General features: G+C 46.9%; 2 protein-coding genes across 4 annotated transcripts in view; both read left to right on the top strand.

The window, feature by feature from the left end:
- Nucleotides 1-8,438, top strand: part of LOC118373241 (cytochrome P450 11B, mitochondrial) — a 29,456-nt gene extending 21,018 nt beyond the window's left edge. The window contains exons 9-14 of the mRNA XM_052509774.1: nt 4,314-4,517; nt 6,785-6,966; nt 7,098-7,264; nt 7,361-7,439; nt 7,844-8,056; nt 8,295-8,438. Of these exons, the coding sequence (XP_052365734.1) occupies nt 4,314-4,517; nt 6,785-6,966; nt 7,098-7,264; nt 7,361-7,439; nt 7,844-8,056; nt 8,295-8,405 (956 nt within the window). The 3' untranslated portion in view covers nt 8,406-8,438. The remainder of the gene's footprint in view (nt 1-4,313; nt 4,518-6,784; nt 6,967-7,097; nt 7,265-7,360; nt 7,440-7,843; nt 8,057-8,294) is intronic.
- Nucleotides 8,439-8,760: 322 nt separating this feature from the next.
- LOC118380777 (pyruvate kinase PKM-like) overlaps nt 8,761-23,440 on the top strand; it is a 36,623-nt gene continuing 21,943 nt past the window's right edge. The window contains exon 1 of one of the 3 annotated variants that reach the window (XM_052509780.1): nt 8,761-8,894. Coding sequence is in view for 1 of the 3 variants with exons in the window: in XM_052509779.1 (XP_052365739.1) it covers nt 18,910-18,916 (7 nt within the window). In the remaining 2 variants the exon portion in view is untranslated. Of the gene's footprint in view, nt 8,917-18,768; nt 18,917-23,440 lie in introns of those variants that run through there. The other 2 variants (XM_052509781.1, XM_052509779.1) reach the window with 2 other exon arrangements.

Below are 23,440 nucleotides of genomic sequence, written 5' to 3'. Positions count from 1 at the left end.
GTTAGTGTGGATGTGTTGGTGTGGATGTGTTAGTGTGAATGTGTTAGTGTGAATGTGTTAGTGTGGATGTGTTAGTGTGGATGTGTGTTAGTGTGGATGTATTGTTGTGTATGTGTGTTAGTGTGGATGTGTTGGTGTGGATGTGTTGGTGTGGATGTGTTAGTGTGGATGTGTTGGTGTGGATGTGATGGTGTGGATGTGTTAGTGTGGATGTGTTAGTGTGGATGTGTGTTGGTGTGGATGTGTTAGTGTGGATGTGTGTTAGTGTGGATGTGTGTTAGTGTGGATGTGTTGGTGTGGATGTGTTGGTGTTGGTGTGGATGTGTTAGTGTGGGTGTGTGTTAGTGTGGAGGTGTTGGTGTGGATGTGTGAATGTGGATGTGTTGGTGTGGATGTGTTGGTTTGGATGTGTATTGGTGTGGCCAATTGTGCGCTGCCCTATGGGACTCCCAATCACAGCCAGTTGTGATCCAGCCTGGATTCAAACCAGGGTGTCTGTAGTGATGCCTCTAGCACTGAGATGAGTGCCTTGGACCGGTGCGCCATTCGGGAGCCCTTTTCTCGTGGCAACAGGTCACAAATCTTGCTGCTATGATGGCGCACTGTGGTATTTCACCTAATAGATATGGGAGTTTATCAAAATTGGATTTGTTTTCTAATTGTTTGTGGATCTGTGTAATCTGAGGGAAATATGTGTCTCTAATATGGTCATACATTTGGCAGGAGGTTAGGAAGTGCAGCTCAGTTTCCACCTCATTTTGTGGGCAGTGAGCACATAGCCTGTCTTCTTTTTTTTGTAATTTTATATTTTATTTAACTAGGCAAGTCAGTTAAGAACAAATTCTTATTCATAATGACGGCCTACACCTGTCAAAACCGGACGACACTAGGGCAGTCGTGCGCCGCCCTATGGGACTCCCAATCACAGATGTTGTGATCCAGCCTGGATTCAAACCAGGGTGTCTGTAGTGACGCCTGTAGCACTGAGATGCAGTGCCTTGGACCGGTGCGCCACTCAGGAGAGCCCGGTCTCCCTTCAGCATCCTTTCTCAATAACAAGGCTATGCTCACTGAGTCTGTACATAGTCAAAGATTTCCTTAATTTGGGTCAGTCACAGTGGACAGGTATTCTGTCACTGTGTACATACAGTCTGTTTAGGGCCAAACAGCATTCTAGTTTGCTCTGTTTGTTTTGGTAATTCTTTCCAATGTGTCAAGTAATTATCTTTTTGTTTTCTTATGATTTGGTTGGGTCTAATTGTGTTGCTGTCCTGGGGCTCTGTGGAGTCTGTATTTGTGAACAGAGACCAAGGACCAGCTTGCTTAGGGGACTCTTCTCCAGGTTAATTTCTCTGTAGGTGATGGCTTTGTTAAGGAACATTTGAAAATTGCTTCCTTTTAGGTGGTTGTAGAATTTAACGTCTCTTTTCTGGATTTTGATCATTAGTGGGTATCGGCCAAATTCTGCTCTGCATGCATTATTTGGTGTTTTACATTGTACACAGAGGATATTTTTGCAGAATTCTGCATGCGGTCTCAATTTGGTGTTTGTCCCATTTTGTGAATTCTTGGTTGGTGAGATGACCCCAGACCTCACACCCATGAAGGGCAATGGGTACTATAACTCATTTAAGTATTTTTAGCCAGATCATAATTGGTATGTCAAATTTTATCTTCCTTTTGATGGCATAGAAGGCCCGTCTTGCCTTGTCTCTCAAATCGTTCACAGCTTTGTGGAAGTTACCTGTGGTGCTGATGTTTAGGCCAAGGTATGTATAGTTTTTGTGTGTTCTAGGGCAAAGCTGTCTAGACGGAATTTGCATTCGTGGTCGTGACTGGTTTTGGACCACCATTCCTTTTGTCTTACTGAGATTTACTGTCAGGGCCCAGGTCTGACAGAATCTGTGCAGAAGTTCTAGGTGCTGCTGTAGGCCCTCCTTGGTTTAAAAAAATATATTTTTTATTTATTTGATTTATTTCACCTTTATTTAACCAGGTAGGCCAGTTTTGAACAAGTTCTCATTTACAACTGCGACCTGATCAAGATAAAGCAAAGCAGTGCGACACAAACAACACAGAGTTACACATAAACAAACGTACAGTCAATAACACAAAAGAAAAGAAATATAGAAACATCTATGTACAGTGTGTACAAATGTAGAAGAGTAGGGAGGTTGGCAATAAATGGGCCCTAGAGGTGAAAATAATTACAATTGAGCATTAATACTGGAGTGATAGATGGGCAGATGATGATGTGCATCATTCTGGTTGGGGACAGAAGTACCAGATCATCAGCAGACATTTGACTTCAGATTCTAGTAGGGTGAGGCTGGGTGCTGCAGACTGTTTTAGTACCCTCGCCAATTCATTTATATATATATTTATATATATATGATGAAGAGGGTGGGGCTTAAGCTGCATCCCTGTCTCACTCCACAGCCCTGTGGAGAGAAATGGATGTGTTTTTGCCAATTTTATCCGCACCCTTATCGTTTGTGTACATGGATTTTATAATGTCGCATGTTTTACCCCAACACCACTTTCCATCAATTTATATAGAAGACCCTTGTGCCAAATTGAGTCAAAAGCTTTTTTGATATCAACAAAGCATGAGAAGACTTTGCCTTTGTTTTGGTTTGTTTGGTTGTCAATTAGGATGTGCAGGGTGAATATGTGGACTGTCGTACAGTAATTTGGTAAAAAGTCCATTTGACATTTTCACAGTACATGGTTTTCACTGGGGAAATGTACGAGTCTGCTGTTAATGATAATGCAGAGGATTTTCCCATGGTTGCTGTTGACGCATATTGGGGTCAAATTTTTCTTTGTCTCTCTCTCTCTCTCTCTCTCTCTGTCTCTCTTCTCTCTCTCTCTCTCTCTCTCTCTCTCTCTCTCTCTCTCTCTCTCTCTCTTCTCTCTCTTCTCCCTCTCTCTCTCTCTCTCTCTCTCTCTCTCTCTCTCTCTCTCTCTCTCTCTCTCTCTCTCTCTCTCTCTCTCTCTCTCTCTCCCTCCTCTCTCTCTCTCTCTCTCTCTCTCTCTCTCTCTCTCTCTCTCTCTCTCTCTTCTCCCTCTGTCCCAGTCTTTCTCTCTCACTCACTCTCTCTCACTCACTTCAAAATAGATTTTCCTCCAAAATACTTTAGACATCAATGATCTCTCATCAACATTCTCTTGCCCGAATTCCGTTAGGGCACATCCTATGAAATGAGAGAATAGTAGAAGTAAATGTTTGAATATAGCCTGTTAGAGATGATCTGGAAGGGCTCTGAATTTTCTCACCAGGCTCTTTGAGAGCAGCTTTGATGTGCCTGTCTGAATGTGACACATTACTGTGTGTGTGTGTGTGTGTGTGTGTGTGTGTGTGTGTGTGTGTGTGTGTGTGTGTGTGTGTGTGTGTGTGTGTGTGTGTGTGTGTGTGTGTGTGAATGCAGGTATTTGTGGGGGGATAATTATTTTAGATTGGCTCACTCCACACATAGCCTTAGGGAGAGATTACGGCGCTATTGCTGTTTGACCCAAAAAAACATTATGATGCTCTAAGACAGCATCCCATAATTCCATGACAGTTAGACATGGCCAGCTGCTTAGCTACATCAGGGAGGGAATAGATAGATGGAAACTCTATCCCTGTGACTGACGTGGCTCTAATGTAGAACTAATATGTCTGGTGGATGGATGTCACATGATGGATGTTCTGTCTGTCTGTCTGTCTGTCTGTCTGTCTGTCTGTCTGTCTGTCTGTCTGTCTGTCTGTCTGTCTGTTTCTGTCTGTCTGTGTCTGTCTGTGTCTGTATCTGCCTGTCTGTCTGCATCTGTCTGTCTGTCTGTCTGTCTGTCTGTCTGTCTGTCTGTCTGTCTGTCTGTCTGTCTGTCTGTCTGTCTGTCTGTCTGTCTGTCTGTCTGTCTGTCTGTCTGTCTGTCTGTCTGTCTGTCTGTCTGCCTGCCTGCCTGCCTGCCTGCCTGTCTGTCTGTCTGTCTGTCTGTCTGTCTGTCTGTCTGCCTGCCTGTCTGTCTGTCTGTCTGTCTGTCTGTCTGTCTGTCTGTCTGTCTGTCTACTGTATCTGTCGGTCTGTCTGTCTGTATCTGTCTGTCTATTGTGTCTGTCTGTCTTTTAGGTGATTCAAGGTATCTAAATATCATCCAGGGTAGAAATGGAAGATACAGACCACTGATAAGAACATCCGATAAATTGTATGGACAGGGGGTTCTGAAGTTAATATCTATCTTCGCTTTCTTTCTTCTCTACCTTTCTCCATACTACTTCATCTCAAAATCCTCTGTTAATCACTTTTTCTCTTGCTCTCTTTCTCCAGCCAGTTGTCATGTCCTGTATGGAGAGCGTATCGGTCTCTTCTCCACCTCTCCCTCCCAGGAGTCTCAGAAGTTTATTTTTGCAGTTGAGAGAATGTTGGCCACCACCCCTCCTCTCCTCTACCTGCCCCCCCGTCTGCTGTGGCGCCTGGGCGCCCCCCTCTGGACACAACACGCCACTGCATGGGACATCATCTTCAGCCACGGTGAGACACAAAGAAGAAAATCATCCCCAAAAGGAATAAAACAATGATAAACTAATGATAGTAATGACAACACTTCTCCCCTCATTCACTACCATTCCTTCTCTCCTCTCAACCCTTCTCCTTCTCTCCTCTCAACCCTTCTCCTTCTCTTCTCTCAAAACTTCTTCTCTCCTCTCAACCCTTCTCCTTCTCTTCTCTCAACCCTTCTCCTTCTCTTCTCTCAAAACTTCTTCTCTCCTCTCAACCCTTCTCCTTCTCTTCTCTCAACCCTTCTCATTCTCTTCTCTCAAAAATTATTATTCTCTTCTCTCAACCCTTCTCCTTCTCTTCTCTCAACCCTTCTCCTTCTCTTCTCTCAAAAATTATTATTCTCTTCTCTCAACCCTTCTCCTTCTCTTCTCTCAACCCTTCTCCTTCTCTTCTCTCAAAACTTCTTCTTCTCTCCTCTCAACCCTTCTCCTTCTCTTCTCTCAACCCTTCTCCTTCTCTTCTCTCAACCCTTCTCCTTTTCTCCTCTCAACCCCTCTCCTTCTCTCCTCTCAACCCTTCTCCTTCTCTTCTCCTTCTCTTCTCTCAACCCTTCTCCTTTTCTCCTCTCAACCCCTCTCCTTTTCTCCTCTCAACCCTTCTCCTTCTCTTCTCTCAACCCTTCTCCTTCTCTTCTCCTTCTCTTCTCTCAACCCTTCTCCTTCTCTTCTCTTCTCTCAACCCTTCTCCTTCTCTTCTCTCAAAACTTCTTCTTCTCTCCTCTCAACCCTTCTCCTTCTCTCCTCTCAACCCTTCTCATTCTCTTCTCTCAACCCTTCTCCTTCTCTTCTCCTTCTCTTCTCTCAACCCTTCTCCTTCTCTTCTCTCAACCCTTCTCCTTCTCTTCTCTCAAAACTTCTTCTTCTCTCCTCTCAACCCTTCTCCTTCTCTTCTCCTTCTCTTCTCTCAACCCTTCTCCTTCTCTTCTCTCAACCCTTCTCCTTCTCTTCTCATTCTCTCCTCTCAACCCTTCTCCTTCTCTTCTCTCAACCCTTCTCCTTCTCTTCTCTCAAAACTTCTTCTTCTCTCCTCTCAACCCTTCTCCTTCTCTCCTCTCAACCCTTCTCCTTCTCTTCTCTCAACCCTTCTCCTTCTCTTCTCTCAACCCTTCTCCTTCTCTTCTCATTCTCTCCTCTCAACCCTTCTCCTTCTCTTCTCTCAACCCTTCTCCTTCTCTTCTCTCAAAACTTCTTCTTCTCTCCTCTCAACCCTTCTCCTTCTCTTCTCTCAACCCTTCTCCTTCTCTTCTCTCAACCCTTCTCTTCTCTCAACCTTTCTCTTCTCTTCTCTTCTCTTCTCTTCTCTTCTCTCAACCCTTCTCTTCTCTTCTCTCAACCCTTCTCTTCTCTCAACCCTTCTCTTCTCTTCTCTCAACCCTTCTCTTCTCTTCTCTTCTCTCAACCCTTCTCTTCTCTTCTCTCAACCCTTCTCATTCTCTTCTCTCAAACCTTCTCCTTCTCTGCTCTCAACCCTTCTTCTTCTCTCCTCTCAACCCCTATCCTTCTCTGCTCTCAACCCTTCTCCTTCTCTTCTCTCAACCCTTCTTCTTCTCTCCTCTCAACCCCTATCCTTCTCTCCTCTCAACCCTTCTCATTCTCTCCTCTCAACCCTTCTCCTTCTCTGCTCTCAACCCTTCTTCTTCTCTCCTCTCAACCCCTATCCTTCTCTGCTCTCAACCCTTCTCCTTCTCTTCTCTCAACCCTTCTTCTTCTCTCTCTCAACCCCTATCCTTCTCTCCTCTCAACCCTTCTCATTCTCTCCTCTCAACCCTTCTCCTTCTCTTCTCTCAACCCTTCTCCTTCTCTGCTCTCAACCCTTCTTCTTCTCTCCTCTCAACCCCTATCCTTCTCTCCTCTCAACCCTTCTCCTTCTCTTCTCTCAACCCTTCTCCTTCTCTGCTCTCAACCCTTCTTCTTCTCTCCTCTCAACCCCTATCCTTCTCTGCTCTCAACCCTTCTCCTTCTCTTCTCTCAACCCTTCTTCTTCTCTCCTCTCAACCCCTATCCTTCTCTCCTCTCAACCCTTCTCATTCTCTCCTCTCAACCCTTCTCCTTCTCTTCTCTCAACCCTTCTCCTTCTCTCCTCTCAACCCTTCTCCTTCTCTACTCTCAAACCCTCTCTTTCTTTTCTCTCAACCCCTCTCCCACCTTGAACTGACTCATCTCCCTCATTCTCTCTCCTCACTGCTGTCCCCCTCACCTTCCCCGTTTCACTGCCCTGTTCCCCTTTCCTACCCCCAGCTGAGAAAAGGATCCAGAGAGGAGTCCAGCGTCTGCGCTCCACCCAGGCTGCGGGAGGTGGTAGTGGGGGTGCAGAGGGAGAGTTCACAGGGATCCTGGGTCAGTTGATGGATAAAGGACAGTTGTCTCTGGAGCTCATTAGAGCCAACATCACTGAACTCATGGCCGGGGGAGTGGACACGGTGAGTGCATGTGTGGTATGTGTGTGTGTCTAAAGCTCAGTCTGCTCAGTGTGTGTGTTTGATGTGTGTACAGAATGTGTCTTACCCCACTTATATCTTGTTATGTGAAATGAGTATGTGTGTATCCTCAGACGGCGGTGCCCCTGCAGTTTGCCCTGTACGAGTTGGGTCGTAACCCGGGAGTGCAGGAACAGGTCAGAGGTCAGGTGAAGGCAGCGTGGGCAAGAGCCGGCGGTGACGCCCACAAGGCCCTGCAGGGGGCTCCACTATTGAAGGGACTCGTCAAGGAGACCCTCAGGTACAGAGAACTTCTGCATTCATTTTAGAGATGTATATCTTTCAGTTTGAAAGTTATTTGTAATCTGTACATGCCTGTGTGTGTTGTGTGGTAAAGGTTATATCCAGTGGGAATTACTGTCCAGAGATACCCAGTCAGAGACATCATCATCCAGAACTACCACATACCTGCTGGGGTGAGATCAGTCTCTGACACACAAACACACACACACACACACACACACACACACACACACACACACACACACACACACACACACACACACACACACACACACACACACACACTCTCTCTCTCTCTCTCTCTCTCTCTCTCTCTCTCTCTCTCTCTCTCTCTCTCTCTCTCTCTCTCTCTCTCTCTCTCTCTCTCTCTCTCTCTCTCTCTCTCTCTCTCTCTCTCTCTCTCTCTCTCTCATTTCTCCTCCATCTATCTCTCTCTTTCCCTCTCTCTTTCTCCCCTCTCTCATTCTTTACCTCTCTCTCTTCCTCTCTCTCGCTCTCTCTCTCCCTCCCCCTGTCTTTCTCTTCCTCTCATTCCCCTTTCTCCCTCCTCCTCTTTCCCTCCCCCTTGCTCTCTCAGACATGTGTCCAGGCATGTCTGTATCCTCTGGGGAGAAGTCGAGACGTGTTTCAGGATCCGGAGCGGTTTGACCCTGGTCGCTGGGGGACTCAGGAGTCTGGAGAGGGGCCTGGGGGTGGTGGAGGGTTCCGCTCCCTGGCGTTTGGATTCGGGGCCAGGCAGTGTGTTGGCAGGAGGATCGCTGAGAACGAAATGCAGCTGCTACTGATGCACGTGAGTCAAGGAGAGATGGAGGTTTGACAGAGAGGGAAATGGGAAAGCAAAGGGAAAAGGAGGAGAAGGATGTGAAGAGAGAAGGACAGAGACATGTTGAGAGTGAAGAAGTGAAGTCTGGAGAAGATTAGTTGAATCTATGCTAATGAGTCCCACTTTCTCCTTCGCCTCCCCCTTCCTAACCCTCATTTTCTCTCCCTCTCTCTCCCCCTCTCTCCCTCTCTCTCACTCTCTGTAGATCCTGTTGAGTTTCCGTCTCAGTGTGTCGTCTTCAGAGGAGCTCAGCACTAAATACACCCTAATCCTCCAGCCTGAAACCCCACCACGCATCACCTTCAGCACACTCTGACACACACCCACACTCACCCCCCAACACACACACACATACACACATACACCAATCGTTTAACCAACCAAACAAATCAATCATTTTATCAATCCATTATACCAGGTAATCTCAATGAACTCACCAACAGCCTTACCATATAGTCCACATGAAAACATCAAATAATAATAAAGTCCTATTTCAGGTCAATGAAAAGGCCAGTGTGTTCTTGTTCATTTCTTTTTCAGATGTTGATTAAGGTTTGTTACAGCGGGATAGATATACTTAGACATGAAGATGAACTAATTTCACTATCCCGAATCCAAATGGATTTCTCCCATCAAAAGCCGCAAACAATTATCAGCGATAATCGATGGTGTCCACAAGATGGCGGTAAAACCCACAGCAAAACTACATAAACAAATGATTGAAATTATTATTTTGCGAACCTGGTGCTATGCGCGTCTCCACATCCGCAAAGTAGTCTTCGTTGCTGCTGCCTGAAACTCACAGGTTGGTGTTCTTCTTCCTCTAGGTATATATTTTAATTTGAGCTATTCAGTCTCTCTCTCTTTGTTATTATAATTTTGTTTTACAACAGTTAGAATTCTGGAATATCTATGTCATTCGTTGTGAATGCATGCTGTTACAATAATTAGCTGAATCGCACAATTTCTGCAACCATTTCAAGTTAAAAAAAATAATACTACTCTGCCAGAGCTCTGCCAAGTTTAGGCTGCTAAACTCAACCCTGCACCAATTGTTTCTCCTTCAAAGGCCATGGTGACACATTGTTGACATACTTCTCAAGGGAAAGGAAGTCATTGTGACAGTTTTGGTCAGTTTTAGTTAGTGATTGGTTCTATAACATTCTGTTCATCTCAATCCCTTTGCAAAGTCACTGGACGAAAATGTCATAATAGTCAGTTTCTGTTGCATTAAATCTATTGAATGTGATGATATGGGCTGAAACTGAAACCTCAGTAATAATGGTAACCCTTTAATTACAGGCCATCCTGTAAAATACTAGTTTAGGCCACTTGAAGAATGAAGTCAGGACTGAAATGATGGCTAATATATTAGGACTTGATGCCAAAGGCTGTGTTGCATCTAAATTATGTATTTTGACAGGGTGTTCTGTCACATAATGTGTGCTGTATGTATCTAGCTGCGTTCTGGAGTCCAGGGGAGTGGCTTCACAGTGTACATTCTCTCTAGTCAACTCCAGCACAAAGGTCTGTTTGTGTTCTGGCTACTGATTTACACCCTCTGTCTGTTGGCTTTTCAGGGTAGCGTGTGTGTGTGCGTACGTGCGTGCATGTGTGTGTGTGTGTGTGTGTGTGTGTGTGTGTGTGTGTGTGTGTGTGTGTGTGTGTGTGTGTGTGTGTGTGTTGTTTGTGTGTGTGTTCGTGTGTGTGTGTGTGTGCGTGCGTGTTTAACTATACTTGTGGGGATCAGAACTTCCCACAAGAATAGTAAACGAACTCAGACCAATGCAGTGGTGATTTTAACATGTAAATCTTGGTGGTGAAACTCCCCAATTTGTTTTAGATGCAAAGCCATGACCCAGCATCACTAAACAATACATCAAATCTTATTTGTTTTAGATGCAAAGCCATGACCCAGCATCACTAAACAATACATCAAATCTCATTTGTTTTAGATGCAAAGCCATGACCCAGCATCACTAAACAATACATCAATCACATCACATCTCATTTGTCACATGCACCGAATACAACAGTGAAATGCTTACTTACAAGCCCTTAACCAACAATGCAGTTTTAAGAAAATTCCTAAAAAAAGTAAGAGATAAGAATAACAAATAATTAAAGAGCAGCAGTAAATAACAATAGCGGGGCTATATACAGGGGGTACCAGTACAGAGTCAATGTGGAGACTATATACAGGGGGTACCAGTACAGAGTCAATGTGGAGACTATATACAGGGGGTACCAGTACAGAGTCAATGTGGAGACTATATACAGGGGGTACCAGTACAGAGTCAATGTGGAGACTATATACAGGGGGTACCAGTACAGAGTCAATGTGGAGACTATATACAGGGGGTACCGGTACAGAGTCAATGTGGAGACTATATACAGGGGTTGCCGGTACAGAGTAAATGTGGAGACTATATACAGGGGGTACCGTTACAGAGCCAATGTGGAGACTATATACAGGGGGTACCGTTACTGAGTCAATGTGGAGACTATATACAGGGGGTACCAGTACAGAGTCAATGTGGAGACTATATACAGGGGGTACCGGTACAGAGTCAATGTGGAGACTATATACAGGGGGTACCGGGTCAGAGTCAATGTGGAGACTATATACAGGGGGTACCAGTACAGAGTCAATGTGGAGACTATATACAGGGGGTACCGGTACAGAGTTAATGTGGAGACTATATACAGGGGGTACCGGTACAGAGTCAATGTGGAGACTATATACAGGGGGTACCGGTACAGAGTCAATGTGGAGACTATATACAGGGGGTACCGGTACAGAGTCAATGTGGAGACTAAATACAGGGGGTACCGGTACAGAGTCAATGTGGAGACTATTTACAGGGGGTACCGGTACAGAGTCAATGTGGAGACTATATACAGGGGGTACCGGTACAGAGTCAATGTGGAGACTATATACAGGGGGCACCGGTACAGAGTCAATGTGGAGACTATATACAGGGGGTACCGGTACAGAGTCAATGTGCGGGGGGCACCGGTACAGAGTCAATGTGGAGACTATATACAGGGGGTACCGGTACAGAGTCGATGTGCGGGGGGCACCGGTACAGAGTCAATGTGGAGACTATATACAGGGGGTACCGGTACAGAGTCAATGTGCGGGGGCACCGGTACAGAGTCAATGTGGAGACTATATACAGGGGGTACCGGTACAGAGTCAATGTGCGGGGGGCACCGGTACAGAGTCAATGTGGAGACTATATACAGGGGGTACCGGTACAGAGTCAATGTGCCGGGGGCACCGGTACAGAGTCAATGTGGAGACTATATACAGGGGGTACCGGTACAGAGTCAATGTGCGGGGGGCACCGGTACAGAGTCAATGTGGAGACTATATACAGGGGGTACCGGTACAGAGTCAATGTGCGGGGGGCACCGGTACAGAGTCAATGTGGAGACTATATACAGGGGGTACCGGTACAGAGTCAATGTGCGGGGGCACCGGTACAGAGTCAATGTGGAGACTATATACAGGGGGTACCGGTACAGAGTCAATGTGCGGGGGGCACCGGTACAGAGTCAATGTGGAGACTATATACAGGGGGTACCGGTACAGAGTCAATGTGCCGGGGGCACCGGTACAGAGTCAATGTGGAGACTATATACAGGGGGTACCGGTACAGAGTCAATGTGGAGACTATATACAGGGGGTACCAGTACAGAGTCAATGTGGAGACTATATACAGGGGGTACCGGTACAGAGTTAATGTGGAGACTATATACAGGGGGTACCGGTACAGAGTCAATGTGGAGACTATATACAGGGGGTACCGGTACAGAGTCAATGTGGAGACTATATACAGGGGGTACCGGTACAGAGTCAATGTGGAGACTAAATACAGGGGTACCGGTACAGAGTCAATGTGGAGACTATTTACAGGGGGTACCGGTACAGAGTCAATGTGGAGACTATATACAGGGGGTACCGGTACAGAGTCAATGTGGAGACTATATACAGGGGCACCGGTACAGAGTCAATGTGGAGACTATATACAGGGGGTACCGGTACAGAGTCAATGTGCGGGGGCACCGGTACAGAGTCAATGTGGAGACTATATACAGGGGGTACCGGTACAGAGTCGATGTGCGGGGGCACCGGTACAGAGTCAATGTGGAGACTATATACAGGGGGTACCGGTACAGAGTCAATGTGCGGGGGCACCGGTACAGAGTCAATGTGGAGACTATATACAGGGGTACCGGTACAGAGTCAATGTGCGGGGGCACCGGTACAGAGTCAATGTGGAGACTATATACAGGGGGTACCGGTACAGAGTCAATGTGCCGGGGCACCGTACAGAGTCAATGTGGAGACTATATACAGGGGGTACCGGTACAGAGTCAATGTGCGGGGGCACCGGTACAGAGTCAATGTGGAGACTATATACAGGGGGTACCGGTACAGAGTCAATGTGCGGGGGCACCGGTACAGAGTCAATGTGGAGACTATATACAGGGGGTACCGGTACAGAGTCAATGTGCGGGGGCACCGGTACAGAGTCAATGTGGAGACTATATACAGGGGGTACCGGTACAGAGTCAATGTGCGGGGGCACCGGTACAGAGTCAATGTGGAGACTATATACAGGGGTACCGGTACAGAGTCAATGTGCCGGGGCACCGGTACAGAGTCAATGTGGAGACTATATACAGGGGTACCGGTACAGAGTCAATGTGCGGGGGCACCGGTACAGAGTCAATGTGGAGACTATATACAGGGGTACCGGTACAGAGTCAATGTGCGGGGGCACCGGTACAGAGTCAATGTGGAGACTATATACAGGGGGTACCGGTACAGAGTCAATGTGCGGGGGCACCGGTACAGAGTCAATGTGGAGACTATATACAGGGGGTACCGGTACAGAGTCAATGTGCGGGGGCACCGGTACAGAGTCAATATGGAGACTATATACAGGGGGTACCGGTACAGAGTCAATGTGCGGGGGGCACCGGTACAGAGTCAATGTGGAGACTATATACAGGGGGTACCGGTACAGAGTCAATGTGCGGGGGGCACCGGTGCAGAGTCAATATGGAGACTATATACAGGGGGTACCGGTACAGAGTCAATGTGCGGGGGGCACCGGTACAGAGTCAATGTGGAGACTATATACAGGGGGTACCGGTACAGAGTCGATGTGCGGGGGCACCGGTACAGAGTGCGGGGGCACCGGTACATAGTGCGGGGGCACTGGTACAGAGTGCGGGGGTACCGGTACAGAGTGCGGGGGTACCGGTACAGATTGCGGGGCACCGGTGTGGTAATCACCTACAATGACGTAATCCATTGCGAAACCACTTACTTGTCTGGTCTCAGTCTGTGTGGAGCAGACATGGAGACCTCCTACTTGTCTGGTCTCAGTCTGTGTGGAGCAGACATGGAGACCTCCTACTTGTCCGGTCTCAGTCTGTGTGGAGCAGACATGGAGACCTCCTACTTGTCCGGTCTCAGTCTGTGTGGAGCAGACATGGAGACCTCCTACTTGTCCGGTCTCAGTCTGTGTGGAGCAGACATGGAGACCTCCTCCTTGTCCGGTCTCAGTCTGTGTGGAGCAGACATGGAGACCTCCTACTTGTCTGGTCTCAGTCTGTGTGGAGCAGACATGGAGACCTCCTACTTGTCTGGTCTCAGTCTGTGTGGAGCAGACATGGAGACCTCCTACTTGTCTGGTCTCAGTCTGTGTGGAGCAGACATGGAGACCTCCTACTTGTCTGGTCTCAGTCTGTGTGGAGCAGACATGGAGACCTCTTACTTCTCTGGTCTCAGTCTGTGTGGAGCAGACATGGAGACCTCTTACTTCTCTGGTCTCAGTCTGTGTGGAGCAGACATGGAGACCTCTTACTTCTCTGGTCTCAGTCTGTGTGGAGCAGACATGGAGACCTCCTACTTGTCCGGTCTCAGTCTGTGTGGAGCAGACATAGAGACCTCCTACTTGTCCGGTCTCAGTCTGTGTGGAGCAGACATGGAGACCTCCTCCTTGTCCGGTCTCAGTCTGTGTGGAGCAGACATGGAGACCTCCTACTTGTCTGGTCTCAGTCTGTGTGGAGCAGACATGGAGACCTCTTACTTCTCTGGTCTCAGTCTGTGTGGAGCAGACATGGAGACCTCTTACTTCTCTGGTCTCAGTCTGTGTGGAGCAGACATGGAGACCTCTTACTTCTCTGGTCTCAGTCTGTGTGGAGCAGACATGGAGACCTCCTACTTGTCCGGTCTCAGTCTGTGTGGAGCAGACATGGAGACCTCCTACTTGTCCGGTCTCAGTCTGTGTGGAGCAGACATGGAGACCTCCTCCTTGTCCGGTCTCAGTCTGTGTGGAGCAGACATGGAGACCTCCTACTTGTCTGGTCTCAGTCTGTGTGGAGCAGACATGGAGACCTCCTACTTGTCTGGTCTCAGTCTGTGTGGAGCAGACATGGAGACCTCCTACTTGTCTGGTCTCAGTCTGTGTGGAGCAGACATGGAGACCTCCTACTTGTCTGGTCTCAGTCTGTGTGGAGCAGACATGGAGACCTCCTACTTGTCTGGTCTCAGTCTGTGTGGAGCAGACATGGAGACCTCTTACTTCTCTGGTCTCAGTCTGTGTGGAGCAGACATGGAGACCTCTTACTTCTCTGGTCTCAGTCTGTGTGGAGCAGACATGGAGACCTCTTACTTGTCTGGTCTCAGTCTGTGTGGAGCAGACATGGAGACCTCTTACTTCTCTGGTCTCAGTCTGTGTGGAGCAGACATGGAGACCTCCTACTTCTCTGGTCTCAGTCTGTGTGGAGCAGACATGGAGACCTCCTTGACAGAGACAGATAGAAGAGAGAACGTGCGAGAGGGATAGAAAGCAGTTGCTTCGAGAGGTTTCTCTACCTGAAAATACATGACCTAAGTGATTGATAGTTGGTATTCAGCAGTCATAAAAGTATGCCTTATTTACTTTGAAGATCTACTAAAATAGCGATTTTTGTCACACAACTTAGTTAGCAGCTCCATAGATATGAGATGGTGGCATGGAATTAAATAATAAAGTCATCAAATAAAACAAATATTTGACTAAAGTAAAGTATTGTGAATGAATGAGCGTTAATAAGTGATAAGCAGTAAGGGACAGTCACTACCATCATGGGACTTGTATTGTTTTATTCTGTGTTGTTACACAATTCAACCCACATAAGCATAGTGCATTTAATGTCCATTTTTTAAAATCGAAACCGAAAACCATGATCATTTTTAAAAATAAGGAACCGAAACCAAACTGACTTCAAAAAGCACTATTTGCTCAGCACTTGAGTCCCCACGAGGTTAGTTAAACTGTGTGTTAAACTGTTAAGACTGTGTGTGTTAATTAGTGTGTGTGTGTGCGTGACTTGATCCAAGTCCAGATTTTTCTTCCTGGTTACCCATGTTAGTTTACAATGACACAGTACAGTATAATGTCTGTGAACAGGTATCTCTATTGACCCAGCCTATCTACTGTGTTTATAATCCTTCAACTACCTTGTATCAGACTGAAGATTACATTAGCCTTCTTCAGTTCTCAGATAAGTGTAGTTCGGCAAAACACATTCACAATCACACAGACAGTACATACAGCATCTGTGAAGGTCAAGTTGCAGGGCTGCAAGTCAACAATGATGAATTTACCGGGTTCAATCACAGTCACCAGGATCTGTGAATGGGCCAGAGATGCATAATGTCAGTGACACAGTCATTATCTAGTTGTCTTGGCCTCTAGAGAGCTGGGAGGAACACATTGGCAGACCTGTATTACAAGACTCTCATGATATCACCACTGACATTCAGAAGTTGAGACGAGATGACGAGAGATGACATTGAGATGACATTAGGATGACATCGAGATGACAAAAAGATGACGAGAGATGACAGAGATGACATAGAGATGACAAAAAGATGACATAGAGATGACATAGAGATGACATAGAGATGACAAAGATATGACGAGAGATGTAAAAAAAAAGAAGTGTTGCACCAACCACTCACCCTAACCCTGACCTTAACCCTGACCTTAACCCTGACCTTAACCCTGACCTTAACCCTGACCTTAACCCTGACCGTAACTCCAACCTAACCCTGACCTTAACCCTGACCTTAACCCTGACCTTAACCCTGACCGTAACTCCAACCTAACCCTGACCTTAACCCTGACCTTAACCCTGACCGTAACTCCAACCTAACCCTGACCTTAACCCTGACCTTAACTTCTTGCGTCGAGCCATCCCGGATCCGGGATCGTGAATACAGCCTCAAGCTCATTACCATAACGCAACGTTAACTATTCATGAAAATCGCAAATTAAATGAAATTAATCTATTTGCTCTCAAGCTTAGCCTTTTGTTAACAATACTGTCATCTCAGATTTTCAAAATATGCTTCTCAACCATAGCAAACTAGCATTTAGCATTTTGCGTTTAGCGTTAGCATTTAGCGTTAGCATTTAGCATTAGCATTTAGCATTAGCATTAGCAGGCAACATTTTCACAAAAAACAGCAAAAACATTCAATAAATAATTTACCTTTGAAGAACTTTGGATGTTTTCAATGAGGAGACTCTCAGTTAGATAGGAAATGTTCAGTTCTCCTGAAAGATTAGTTGTGCAGGAGAAATCGGTCCGTTTTCTGCGTCATGTTTGGCTACCAAAAAAAAACGAAAATTCATTCATTCAAACGCCAAACCTTCTTCCACATTAACTCCATAATATCGACTGAAACATGGTAAACGTTGTTTAGAATCAATCCTCAAGGTGTTTTTCACATATCTCTTCATGATATATCATTCCTGGAAGTCTCCTCTCTGTCTCAATCACATGGATGAATGCGAACAGCTTGGAGATTACGCAAAAATTTCAACAAAGGACACTGGGCGGACCCCTGGTAAATGTAGTCTCTTATGGCCAATCTTCCAATGATATGCCTACAAATTATGTCACAATGCTGCAGACAACTTGGAGAAACGATAGAAAGGGCAGGCTAATTCGTGGCGTTTTCACAGCCATATAAGGAGACAATGGAAAACAGAGCCTCAAAAATCCTGCTCATTTCCTGTTTGAAGTTGCATCTTGGTTTCGCCTGTAAGATCAGTTCTGGGGCACCCACAGATAATATCTTTGCAATTTTGAAAACGTCAGAGCTTTCCAAAGCTGGCAATTATATGCAGAGTCGCATCTTTTTGTGACAAAATATTGCGCTTAAAACGGGCACGTTTTTTTATCCAATAATGAAATTAGCGCCCCCCTAGCTTCAACTGGTTAACCCTGACCTTAACCCTGACCGTTTTAAGCGGGGTTAACTCCAACCTTGGGGCGGCAGCGTAGCCTAGTGGTTAGAGCGTTGGACTAGTAACCGGAAGGTTGCGAGTTCAAACCCCCGAGCTGACAAGGTACAAATCTGTCGTTCTGCCCCTGAACAGGCAGTTAACCCACTGTTCCCAGGCCGTCATTGAAAATAAGAATGTGTTCTTAACTGACTTGCCTGGTTAAATAAAGGTAAAATAAAAAAATTAAATAAAAAAACCTAACCCTGACCGTAACTCCAACCTAACCCTGACCGTAACTCCAACCTGACCCTAACCCTGACCTTAACCCTGACCGTAACTCCAACCTTAACCCTGACCTTAACCCTAACCCTGACCTTAACCCTAACCTGACCATAACCCTGACCGTAACTCCAACCTAACCCTGACCTTAACCCTGACCGTAACTCCAACCTAACCCTGACCTTAACCCTGACCGTAACTCCAACCTAACCCTGACTTTAACCTTAACCTTAACCATCACCATAGCCCCCTAACCCTGACCTTAACCCTGCCGGAATCCCAACCTAACCCTGACCTTAACCATCACCGTAACCCCCTCACGCTGACCGTAACCCCAACCTAACCCTGAACTTAACCCTGACCGTAACTCCAACCTTAACCCTGACCGTAACTCCAACCTAACCCTGACCTTAACCCTGACCTTAACCCTGACCTTAACCCTGACCCTGACCGTGACTCCAACCTGACCATAACCCTGACCGTAACTCCAACCTAACCCTGACCTTAACCCTGACCGTAACTCCAACCTAACCCTGACCTTAACCCTGACCGTAACTCCAACCTAACCCTGACTTTAACCTTAAACTTAACCATCACCATAGCCCCCTAACCCTGACCTTAACCCTGCCGGAATCCCAACCTAACCCTGACCTTAACCATCACCTTAACCCCCTAACGCTGACCGTAACCCCAACCTAACCCTGACCTTAACCCTGACCGTAACCCCAACCTAACCCTGACCGTAACCCCAACCTAACCCTGACCTTAACCCTGACCGTAACCCCAACCTAACCCTGACCTTAACCCTGACCGTAACCCTAACCTTAACCCTGACCTTAACCCTGACCGTAACCCCAACCTAACCCTGACCTTAACCCTGACCGTAACCCTAGATGAAGAAAAACAAAAACGTGATCAATAGTGAAAAAGTCACTATGGCTATCACATGATCATCCAGGCTGACATCTGTGTCAAAGGGAGTGGACACTGTGAATGGTTACAGTAGATTGGGCTGAGGAGTGTAGAGAGGAGGGGGAGAGGGAGGACATTTGTTAAAGTACAGAGATTGAGCACTGACTGAGAAAAAGACACAGACAGACAGACAGACAGACAGACAGACAGACAGACAGACAGACAGACAGAGAGACAGAGAGACAGAGAGACAGAGAGACAGGACTGGACAGACATATAGAGGTGATAGGATAGTACAGTTGGAGTTTGACAAAGCTTTGGGTCAAGATGGGAGGTAAGTCTGTAGAGCTGCTAACCCTTTAACTTATCCGTTAATGCAATAAAATATTGAAATGTTCCCTGGCTAAAAGATTAAAGCTTAAATAGGTTCACCCACAACTCGCCACTTTCTGATGCTATAGTGACCACATTGGAGTTGATGTCTTTCAGACATTCTACCTTGACTCAAGATCAGGTGGAACAGAATCTTCTACAGTGGTTGTACATCTATTCTCTTTTTAGTCGCTGCCTGATGAAAACCTTTAACTTCGTCCATTTGTTATTGTTTTACCTTTATTGAAAGTGGTAACACCCCTCAGTGTACTCTGAACATTTCAGGACCAAGAAAATGTATAGAACATTTTTATTTAAATGAGCTTTTGTAGTTTTACAATTGCATGTTCGTTAATTGGAAAAAAATGTTTGTTTTTTTTATTTCCTGAAAAGTTGATATTTTGGAGATCAGACAGCGACATTTTATTCCAAGGTCATATGACTCATAGAAGTCACTGATGCAAAGCAAGTTTTCTACAGTCCTCAGCAGAATTTTTCTAGTCTGCTTATCATCATTCAGGAAGCATCAAGCGTAATATCGTAAGAATTTTATTATATGAATTTCGGTTGTGTTATAATAGTTATTGTTGGTGGTTAAATGTTGAGGGCTGTGTACCAGAATTAGGCAGTTAGATTAGCATTGCCAGGAGTTGACCCAGAGCACAGTGGTGGTTGGTCAGGATAACCTAAGGTTCATTGACTGTCCAGGAACATGTGCACACACACACACACACACACACACACACACACACACACACACACACACACACACACACACACACACACACACACACACACACACACACACACACACACACACACACACACACACACACACACACACACACACACACACACACACACACACACACACACACACACACACACACACACACACACACACACACACACACACACACACACACACACACACACACACACACACACACACACACACACACACACACACACACACACACACACACACACACACACACACACACACACACACACACACACACACACACACACACACACACACACACACACACACACACACACACACACACACACACACACACACACACACACACACACACACACACACACACACACACACACACACACACACACACACACACACACACACACACACACACACACACACACACACACACACACACACACACACACACACACACACACACACACACACACACACACACACACACACACACACACACACACACACACACACACACACACACACACACACACACACACACACACACACACAGGACATTGCCTTATCTTCCTCACACATAGAACACTTTTTCAGCTAGTGTCAGTATGTCCTGTCCACACACCCAACCGTATCTCTCCGTCTCTCCTCTATGGAAAACATGCACTGATCTGTACATTGCAACACAGTGTTGGGACCTAATCTCAGCCTTACAGTCAACCAGAACAGGTGTCTGTTTTGGTCAGTAACAAGTTTCAGTCCGTTTCTGTGTGTGTGAATTATTGATGGGGCTAAAAATCGATACAGTTACATATCGCAATATTAGTGGTGGAAGATATTATATCAATATTTGACTCCAACTATTTGTTTAGCTACTGTAGGCTGCGTTATCTAGCACTAGTTGACATTACCAGCGTCAAAACTCAGGTTTTCATCCTATCGCTTGTTCTCCATTTTCTTTTTAAATAGAGAGCCAACATGTTTCAGCATGACTGATCAAAATTCATTTTCTGATGCTCTCTCTTGTCCCTCTGCAGCAGACATAGTGAGCAATATGTCTGGAACCTCAAATCACAATAAAACTGCAGTATCTAATCTCAATACATGTAGAATCGTGAGAATCACAATACATATCATATCGGCACCTAAGTATTGTGATAATATCATTTCATGAGGTGTGTGTGTGTGTGTGTGTGTGTGTGTGTGTGTGTGTGTGTGTGTGTGTGTGTGTGTCAGGGGTAGAGCTCTGTGGAACACTTAATAATGTGTGAGGGAGAGGGAGAGAGAGATGGAGAGCGTGATAGAGGAGAGGGAGAGAGAGATGGAGAGCGTGATAGAGGAGAGGGAGAGAGAGATGGAGAGCGTGATAGAGGAGAGGGAGAGAGAGATGGAGAGCGTGATAGAGGAGAGGGAGAGAGAGATGGAGAGCGTGATAGAGGAGAGGGAGAGAGAGATGGAGAGCGTGATAGAGGAGAGGGAGAGAGAGATGGAGAGCGTGATAGAGGAGAGGGAGAGAGAGAGAGATGGAGAGCGTGATAGAGGAGAGGGAGAGAGAGATGGAGAGCGTGATAGAGGAGAGGGAGAGAGAGATGGAGAGCGTGATAGAGGAGAGGGAGAGAGAGATGGAGAGCGTGATAGAGGAGAGGGAGAGAGAGAGAGATGGAGAGCGTGATAGAGGAGAGGGAGAGAGAGATGGAGAGCGTGATAGAGGAGAGGGAGAGAGAGATGGAGAGCGTGATAGAGGAGAGGGAGAGAGATGGAGAGCGTGATAGAGGAGAGGAGAGAGAGATGGAGAGCGTGATAGAGGAGAGGGAGAGAGAGATGGAGAGCGTGATAGAGGAGAGGGAGAGAGAGATGGAGAGCGTGATAGAGAGAGAGGGAGAGAGATGGAGCGTGATAGAGGAGAGGGAGAGAGAGATGGAGAGCGTGATAGAGGAGAGGGAGAGAAAGATGGAGAGCGTGATAGAGGAGAGGGAGAGAGAGATGGAGAGCGTGATAGAGGAGAGGGAGAGAGAGATGGAGAGCGTGATAGAGGAGAGGGAGAGAGAGATGGAGAGCGTGATAGAGGAGAGGGAGAGAGAGATGGAGAGCGTGATAGAGGAGAGGGAGAGAGAGATGGAGAGCGTGATAGAGGAGAGGGAGAGAGAGATGGAGAGCGTGATAGAGGAGAGGGAGAGAGAGAGAGATGGAGAGCGTGATAGAGGAGAGGGAGAGAGAGATGGAGAGCGTGATAGAGGAGAGGGAGAGAGAGATGGAGAGCGTGATAGAGGAGAGGGAGAGAGAGATGGAGAGCGTGATAGAGGAGAGGGAGAGAGAGATGGAGAGCGTGATAGAGGAGAGGGAGAGAGAGATGGAGAGCGTGATAGAGGAGAGGGAGAGAGAGATGGAGAGCGTGATAGAGGAGAGAGGGAGAGAGAGATGGAGAGCGTGATAGAGGAGAGGGAGAGAAAGATGGAGAGCGTGATAGAGGAGAGGGAGAGAGATGAGCGTGGAGGAGCGTGATAGAGGAGAGGGAGAGAGAGATGGAGAGCGTGATAGAGGAGAGGGAGAGAGAGATGGAGAGCGTGATAGAGGAGAGGGAGAGAGAGATGGAGAGCGTGATAGAGGAGAGGGAGAGAAAGATGGAGAGCGTGATAGAGGAGAGGGAGAGAGAGATGGAGAGCGTGATAGAGGAGAGGGAGAGAGAGATGGAGAGCGTGATAGAGGAGAGGGAGAGAAAGATGGAGAGCGTGATAGAGGAGTGAGAGATGGAGAGCGTGATAGAGGAGACGGAGAGAAAGATGGAGAGCGTGATAGAGGAGAGGGAGAGAAAGATGGAGAGCGTGATAGAGGAGAGGGAGAGAAAGATGGAGAGTGTGATAGAGGAGAGGGAGAGAAAGATGGAGAGCGTGATAGAGGAGAGGGAGAGAGAGAGAGATGGAGAGCGTGATAGAGGAGAGGGAGAGAGAGAGAGATGGAGAGCGTGATAGAGGAGAGGGAGAGAGAGATGGAGAGCGTGATAGAGGAGAGGGAGAGAGAGAGAGATGGAGAGCGTGATAGAGGAGAGGGAGAGAGAGATGGAGAGCGTGATAGAGGAGAGGGAGAGAGAGATGGAGAGCGTGATGAGAGGAGAGGGAGAGAGAGATGGAGAGCGTGATAGAGGAGAGGGAGAGAGAGAGAGATGGAGAGCGTGATAGAGGAGGAGGGAGAGAGAGATGGAGAGCGTGATAGAGGAGAGGGAGAGAGAGATGGAGAGCGTGATAGAGGAGAGGGAGAGAGAGATGGAGAGCGTGATAGAGGAGAGGGAGAGAGAGAGAGATGGAGAGCGTGATAGAGGAGAGGGAGAGAGAGATGGAGAGCGTGATAGAGGAGAGGGAGAGAGAGATGGAGAGCGTGATAGAGGAGAGGGAGAGCGTGATAGAGGAGAGGGAGAGAGAGATGGAGAGCGTGATAGAGGAGAGGGAGAGAGAGATGGAGAGCGTGATAGAGGAGAGGAGAGAGAGATGGAGAGCGTGATAGAGGAGAGGAGAGAGAGATGGAGAGCGTGATAGAGGAGAGGGAGAGAGAGATGGAGAGCGTGATAGAGGAGAGGGAGAGATGGAGAGCGTGATAGAGGAGAGGGAGAGAGAGATGGAGAGCGTGATAGAGGAGAGGGAGAGAGAGATGGAGGGAGCGTGATAGAGGAGAGGGAGAGAGAGATGGAGAGCGTGATAGAGGAGAGGGAGAGAGAGATGGAGAGCGTGATAGAGGAGAGGGAGAGAGAGA

This window comes from Oncorhynchus keta, unplaced genomic scaffold (assembly GCF_023373465.1).
Source record: "Oncorhynchus keta strain PuntledgeMale-10-30-2019 unplaced genomic scaffold, Oket_V2 Un_contig_496_pilon_pilon, whole genome shotgun sequence".
Classification (NCBI taxonomy): domain Eukaryota; kingdom Metazoa; phylum Chordata; class Actinopteri; order Salmoniformes; family Salmonidae; genus Oncorhynchus; species Oncorhynchus keta.
Note: the sequence above shows the minus strand (reverse complement) of the source record. Positions and strands in the feature narration are given on the sequence as shown.